General features: G+C 60.1%; 1 protein-coding gene across 1 annotated transcript in view; it reads right to left on the bottom strand.

Annotated features, from left to right (window-relative positions):
• Positions 1-106: 106 nt before the first annotated feature.
• Positions 107-6,755, bottom strand: part of LOC113217482 (polyamine-transporting ATPase 13A3-like) — a 28,138-nt gene continuing 21,489 nt past the window's right edge. The window contains exons 5-18 of the mRNA XM_026437393.2: positions 6,622-6,692; positions 6,433-6,509; positions 5,998-6,157; positions 5,514-5,718; positions 5,213-5,411; positions 4,801-5,105; positions 4,455-4,655; positions 3,578-3,886; positions 3,332-3,488; positions 2,746-2,988; positions 2,181-2,338; positions 1,685-2,101; positions 1,346-1,591; positions 107-1,254 (exon numbers count right to left, since the gene is read on the bottom strand). Coding sequence (XP_026293178.2) covers positions 544-1,254; positions 1,346-1,591; positions 1,685-2,101; positions 2,181-2,338; positions 2,746-2,988; positions 3,332-3,488; positions 3,578-3,886; positions 4,455-4,655; positions 4,801-5,105; positions 5,213-5,411; positions 5,514-5,718; positions 5,998-6,157; positions 6,433-6,509; positions 6,622-6,692 — 3,459 coding nt within the window. The 3' untranslated portion in view covers positions 107-543. The remainder of the gene's footprint in view (positions 1,255-1,345; positions 1,592-1,684; positions 2,102-2,180; positions 2,339-2,745; positions 2,989-3,331; positions 3,489-3,577; positions 3,887-4,454; positions 4,656-4,800; positions 5,106-5,212; positions 5,412-5,513; positions 5,719-5,997; positions 6,158-6,432; positions 6,510-6,621; positions 6,693-6,755) is intronic.

Raw genomic sequence — 6,755 nt, 5'->3', positions numbered from 1 at the left:
AGGCCGTCTTGTCGACATGTACATTATCTTAAATATTAATACTTATGTTATCAATACTTTTTCATTCTTTGTTATGTTCTCCCGGACAAAAAAAATACAGTTGCCCTTTCGTCTGATGCCGCCGTCAAACCGAATCACGTTTCAGGCCTGCGCAATATGGTCCTCACTCATCCTACACAATTACATACATATTCAGGTACTTTAGCTGAGGTGGGAAACCATATGTGGGCAATAGCATTGTGGTAACTTTCTACACTGTCGGTGCTCTTGGCCTAAATATTGAATGTGAGAAAAAAATCAAACTCTATCTAAATCAATTGACAAAGCTTGCGAGGAGGGTGATCTGATACAGTCGGAAATAATTCTCTGCCTTCCTTTCAAACTCACGGCCATTCTAGTTACTCCGAGATCCTAAAATGGGACAATAATACGCCGGTTTGGCGTTTGAGACGCAAACCACCCCCACCCTGTTGGAGGCGGTGAGCAGGGAGGAGGCAACACACTGCGGTGCTAAGAGGAGTCTCGACCAGGACCAGGAGTCTCTCAGAGCTTGGTCATCTCGGAGCGCTCCCTCTCGCTCACCACCATCGATATGCTGGGCAAGGCCAGAGGGTCTCCGCCGGCGCTCGGCCCCATGGCCTTGAGCACGGTGGCCTTGAGCATGGTGCGCGCCACGGGGACGGGGTCCTCGGGGGTGGGCGGCACGCTGGCGGGCGGCACGACCAGCGCCACGCCGCCGGTGGCCCCGGCCCCGGTGAGCACGCGCAGGTCCTCGAGGGGCGGCCAGCAGTGCTCCGTGTCCGACAGGGCGCCGTCGACGGCGAGGAACTTCCGACGGGACTTGGACACGTCGTGGCAGCAGTAGCGCAGCTTGTCCTGCACCAGCCACTGCACGACCACCTTCTCGAAGAACAGGCAGGCCACCAAGTTGGCGGCAGCCAGCGCCAGCAGCAGCTCGCGGAAGTCGGAGGGCGGCATGACGAGCTGGAGCGCGGACTGTACCCAGCCGGCTGGCCACATGGTGATGTACACGCACACGGCCACCATGAGCGCGAGCATCGCGCTGAACCAGCGGTTCGTCAGGATCGAGGCGCGGTACGGCGCGCCCTGCGAGTACGCCACCGCCATCACGATGTACTGGAACATGGACACGCTGAACACGGAGAAGTTCTCCAGGCACGCGTAGTCCTTGGTGTCCTCGGGCACGAATGGCTCGTACCAGGAGAACATGCTGGTGAGGTGGTAGGCCGCCGCCTGGAGAGGAAGAGGGGGCAAGGTGGGTAGAGAGAATGTGCATGAGGGGAGAACAGTTATCACTCGCGAATGCTCGCGAATAAGAACCGACCTGGAAGGCGATGTTGCAGCCCATGAGCAGAGTAAGGGACAGGATGGGGCTGAGCGACACGAGCGAGGTGTGCGGAGCGTGCTTGGCCAGCGGGCCCTGGTACGAGTCCGTCTTGCTGAACAGGAACGCGATGTTCATCACCAGGCCCACGTCGATGAAGAGAAACTCGAGGTCAGTCAGATTCGAGTCCATGCCGTACAGGACGATGGCCGACGTGAACTCCGTCAGCGAGTAGGCAACCATAAACTGGGGAGGGCACAAGGTCAATGTAAATGTTGTAAAAATGGGTTTAAATGGGAAATTAAAAAAATGTCGTTTCGGTTAGCTCGTCCAGCTTACCTTGAAGATGCTCGAGGAGGTGGCGAGCGCGGCGCGGCCCTCGCGGATGACGTGCGGCACGCAGCCGATGTGCGGCTCCTTGGCGGTGAGCGGCGCGGCCACCGAGGACTCGGTGTCGGAGAGGGAGATGCCGGCGTGGGCAGCCTTGAGGGCGCCGCAGTCGTTGGCGCCGTCGCCGCACATGCCCACGTAGTAGCCGAGGTCCTGGAGCTCGTTGACGAGCTGCTGCTTCTGGTCCGAGGACATCCTGGCGAAGACGGCGCCGCGCACGCAGACGCGCGGCAGCAGGTCGGGGAAGTGCTCGCGCAGCGCGGCCCAGGAGCGCCCCGTCACGGCGAACACGTAGGGGGTCTCTTGCAGCACGCCGCTCTCCACGCGGGCCAGCTGCTTCTGCTGCTGCATCCTGGCCGGCCCCACCTGCAGAGCGACGGGAGGGTCATCACACACTGCGCACTGGAAGTTCAGCATTTCACACTAATCGAGAAGGAAAACTTACCGCGCTGAACGACGGCGAGGGCTGGCTGGCCGTAGAGTACATGACCTTGGGCGGGCCGTCTTTGTCGCCGAGCACCACGTCGACGGACACGACCCGCTGCCGCGGCGACACCATGCCGCACTCGCGGGCCACCGACACCGCCGTCTGCACGTTGTCACCTGGACACAAAGGGCACGTACGTGACGTACAGGAGGCGCGGCGAGGCATAACTCGCTCGCCGCACCGAGTGACGTCCGTCGCATACCAGGGACTCCCCCAACCCCCTTCCCTCCGTGAACTCAGACTGTACAGTTTAACGATCTCAGCGAAAAGTCAAAACAAACTCGACAACCGCGAGGGCATGTGAAACACTCATACGGCACGTGGCTGTTAAATATACAAGTAGCGCAATGCTTGACGAGGAAAAAATTGAGGGTTCACCCAGTAAGTGTAACACTGCATGTGATGATGATGGTGGTGGTTTGAAGTCGGCCTTCGCACATCACCAGCATCACAGAGCGCAGCGGGACCGATGCGTTCAGGACGTGACACAGCTCACCGCGGCTCACCGCGGCTCACCGCTCACCTGTGACCATGACGACCTTGATGTTGGCGTCCTGGAGCTGGCGGATGACGCCGTGCGTCTGCGGCTTGAGCCGGTTCTCCATGACGATGAGGCCGGCGAAGTGCAGCTCGCGCTCCATGTCGGCGCGCGGCTGCTTGAGCAGGCGCGGCAGCGAGGCGGCCGGGATCACACGCCGGCCGGCGGCCAGCACGCGGAAGCCCTGGCTCGCCAGCGCGGACAGTCTCGCGGCCAGCCCGGCAGGGACTGCGGGTGGGGTCAACGAGATGGGTAACAAGGTAAGTAACAGGCAAGGAACAGGTAAGTAACAGGTAACAGGAAAGTAACAGGTAAGTAACGGGTAGCAGCTAAGTAACAGGTAAGTAGCAGATAAGCAGCAGGTAAGGAACATGTAACAGCTGAGTAACAGGGTAGGTAACGCGGTAAGTAACAAGGTAACTGGTAAGTAACAGGTAACAAGGTGAGTACCAGCTAAGTAACAGGTAATAAGGTAAGTACCAGATAAGTAACAGGGTAGGTAACAAGGTGGGTAACGACGTGTTTTATGTTTTCTGTTTGATTTTGATGGAGTTCGGCTTGAGTGGCTCACCTGTCTCGGGCTCACAGAGCGAGGCGATGGTCTCGGGCGAGCCCTTGCAGTAGACCACCAGGTTGGAGACGCCCAACTGCCTCGTCACCACACTCATGCGCTGCAGCGTGGAGGAGAACTGGTACTGGTGCACCAGGCCGATCTCGTAAGGAACCTCCTGGAGGGCGATGGAGACGCAGGGCGGGGTTGAGTACGACAGTGAGGGACCCGAGGAGCGTCGAGAGGTCGGTGAGAATGGCGACTCACCTCGTCGGACCCCTGCGGGGTCTGATTCGGCGGCCGCACGAGCGACGGCACCAGCAGGTCGAACTTGGACGTGTCGGGCACGTCGGGCTCCTCCAGCTCCCAGCCGGTGGACTCGAACATCTTGACGTCGAGGGGGTCGCCCGCGAGCTCGCCGTCGATCCGGGTGAGGGAGTGGCAGGCGGCCATGGCGCACAGCAGCGGGTGGGTGTCGGGCAGCTCGCGGGGGTCCTTGATGGGGTCGGCGAGCGCACCGCCCTCGGCGGGCACCACGCCCCACAGGTCCAGGCCGTCCTCTGTCAGCGTGCCGGTCTGGCAAAACGAAAACGGCGTGTTCGGTACAAAAACGTAGTGTAACATTTTTTTTTTCAACCGCATAAACATACTCAATGCAAATTTTGAGATTTTAAAAAATTGTGCTGGTGGTCACTGACTCGACACCTGCTGGATGTGGATCACTGGGTCACGGGCGGAGCGCGCGGACCGTGGGGGTCGGGTGCGGGGGGGAGCGTCAGCGTCCTCGCTGCGGGGGAGATAGCGAGGAGGGCTGACCTTGTGTGCCGCGGCACGGCGACAATACCCGGCCAAGTGATCGGGACGAGCGCGCGGCGCGCGGGAAGTGCAGCGGGTGCGAGGGAGAAGGCTGCGTTTTATCGGCTGAGGATGATGAGCCCTCGGCTCGGCCTGGCCCGGCCCGGCCCGGCCCGGCCAGGCTACTCCGTCTCGCTGCCCCTTCCCAGCACCGGTACGCACTTGTCTCCAGTCTCGTTTTAACTTTTTCATTAGTCGGCCCCGGACTCTCGGCTGGCGAACATCCCAGGGTCGTCGCGAACAGTGTCGCATAATAAAAATGATTGCCACGGAGGCCGCGCATCGTTACCTTGTCGAAGCAGACGCAGTCCAGCGACCCGGCCACGTTGATGACCCTGGAGTTGACGCAGAAGATGTTGAGCTTCTGCAGGCGGTTCTGCGCGCACAGCTTGCCGACGCTGAGCGCCGAGGGCAGCGCCGGGGGGATGACGATGGTGATGAGGTCCAGGGCCTTCTGCGCGATATCGCCCGCGCTGATGCCCCTCGTCCCCTGTGGCGTGTGCGAGAGACAACTTGCTGGTCAGACGGCCCATTCTGGTCCGGCCACAAACTTTCCTCTCATATCTCATGAGATCACTTTGCCACACGAGGGGCCTAAAAGTCAGTTTTGCCCCCGCGCGCGCGGCCCTGCTCACCTTGGCGACGCAGGTGTACACGAGGCCGGCGACGGCGATGCCGGCCAGGATGCCGATGAACTTGTACGAGTCGCGCTCGAAGCGGAAATCGGCGGGCGGCGGGTACAGTATGGAGCGGACGAGCGCGCCGCGCGAGGTGAGGTAGCCGGTGCGCACCACCACGGCCAGCACCCTCTGCTCGCCGTAGAAGCGCGTCTGGATGACGGTGGTGCCGCCGAACAGGGTGTGCCGGGCGTCCTCCTTGGCGTCGTACGGCACGCCAGCCACGCGGCCCAGCGGGGTCTTGGTGACGGGCACGCTCTCGCCTGTAAGGAGGAGGAGGATACCGAGGCCATCATCTTGCCCGTTCGACGCTGCCACGCTGACGGCTCGGCGCGCGCTGTCCGACGGCCCCGCCGCTGGCGCTACTCACCCGTCAGCATGCTCTCGTTGACGATGCAGTGGCCGTTGAGCAGCACGGCGTCGCAGTGCAGGGTGCAGCCGTGCTGAGGGATGACGATCACGTCCCCGGGCACGAGCTCCGTCGTGCTGACGTCGGCGAACTCGCCCCCGCCGCGGCTCACCGTCACCACGTCGGAGGAGTGCACCGTGCTGTGCAGCGAGATCTGGTTCTGGAGGGCAGACACGACAGTTGTCACTAAATGGCGCTCCCCCGTCGTCACCTGCCCGTCACGCACACAGCCGTCACGGCCGTCACCGGAGCCCAGACCTACCCCTCTAGTCTGGCGCACGCTGAAGGTGATGCCGAACGCACTCATGATGACGATGGCGATCGTGTAGTAGTAGTAGCCCTCGGAGAACCACACGGCCAGCGAGAACAGCTGGAAGACGTAGAAGGGGTTGAGCAGCTCCAGCAGCAGCAGCTCCAGCATGCCCTGGACGCGGATCTCCATGTCGTTGAGGCCATACAGCAGCCGCCTGCGGGTAAAAGCAAATTGCCATGGGGTCAGCGATGACGGAGTCGACACGACAGGACCCAGTGTGACCGACTTTCGAACGACGTCGACATCGTGTCGACATCATTCTGGCACTGTTTCGCAGCCTGGAGTAGGGATTTCAAGTCCGAAATGTATCCAGGAAATTTGAAAAAAATGTAACTTTTTTTAAAGTGAAGATTCAGTATATTTTTTTTTTAAATCGCAAAATTTACAAATAATAGTTTTTTGGAGAGTTAAATTTCCTCGAGAAGGGGCTCACCTGGTGGCCTGCTGCTGGTCGCTGAGGGGCGCGAGGGCGACGCCGTGGATGTCGGCCGCGTCCACGCCGTCCAGGCCGGCGAGGCGGCTGAAGCGCGCCGCCCGCTCGTCCCACAGGTATCGCAGCTTCTTGATGCTGACCCATCGCACCCGCGACACCTCTGCGGGGTAGAGGGCGCTCGTTAACGCGATGTCCTCCGCAAGTCAAGAGTTCCAGGTAAAGTGATTTGCACTATTATTCTCATGCAAGCAAACGACAGCGTCTTGGGAAGGCAATTCCAGTGCTCCAGTAAATGGTGTGCGAAAAAATATAAATAGTTGTTTTTCTTTTTTTTCGTGGAGGGGGACTGAAGAGGAGCCCAGTGCGGCCGAGGGAGGCGTAAAGGAGGGGGCAAGCGCGCCAGCGCGCCGGCTTGAACCTGTTTGAACAACTCACCTCTGGTTGAGCCGTCGTCCAGCCACACTCGAGTCTTGCTTAGGGTTGGCTTGTCCGCGCCGGCCGCCGCTTCATCACTGACGGGCAGAGAGGAATGACGGATGTGAGAGGAGAGGGAGGGACGAAGACAATAAACGAAAATAGCAAACCGGAAGTGAAGCAAGAACCGCGCTGCGCTGATATCCATACCTCTTTTCGGCAAGGTCAAATGTCTCGACGGTCCGCACGAAATAGGATTTGTGTTTGTTTTGGTAGCGGTCCTGCAAGCAAAAGAGAACGAACGTCGGCGCGTGGAGTCAACGACACGGATCACCGGCCGCTTA

The sequence above is a fragment of the Frankliniella occidentalis genome, unplaced genomic scaffold (assembly GCF_000697945.3).
Source record: "Frankliniella occidentalis isolate FOCC.00 unplaced genomic scaffold, Focc_3.1 Scaffold71, whole genome shotgun sequence".
Taxonomy (NCBI): domain Eukaryota; kingdom Metazoa; phylum Arthropoda; class Insecta; order Thysanoptera; family Thripidae; genus Frankliniella; species Frankliniella occidentalis.
Note: the sequence above shows the minus strand (reverse complement) of the source record. Positions and strands in the feature narration are given on the sequence as shown.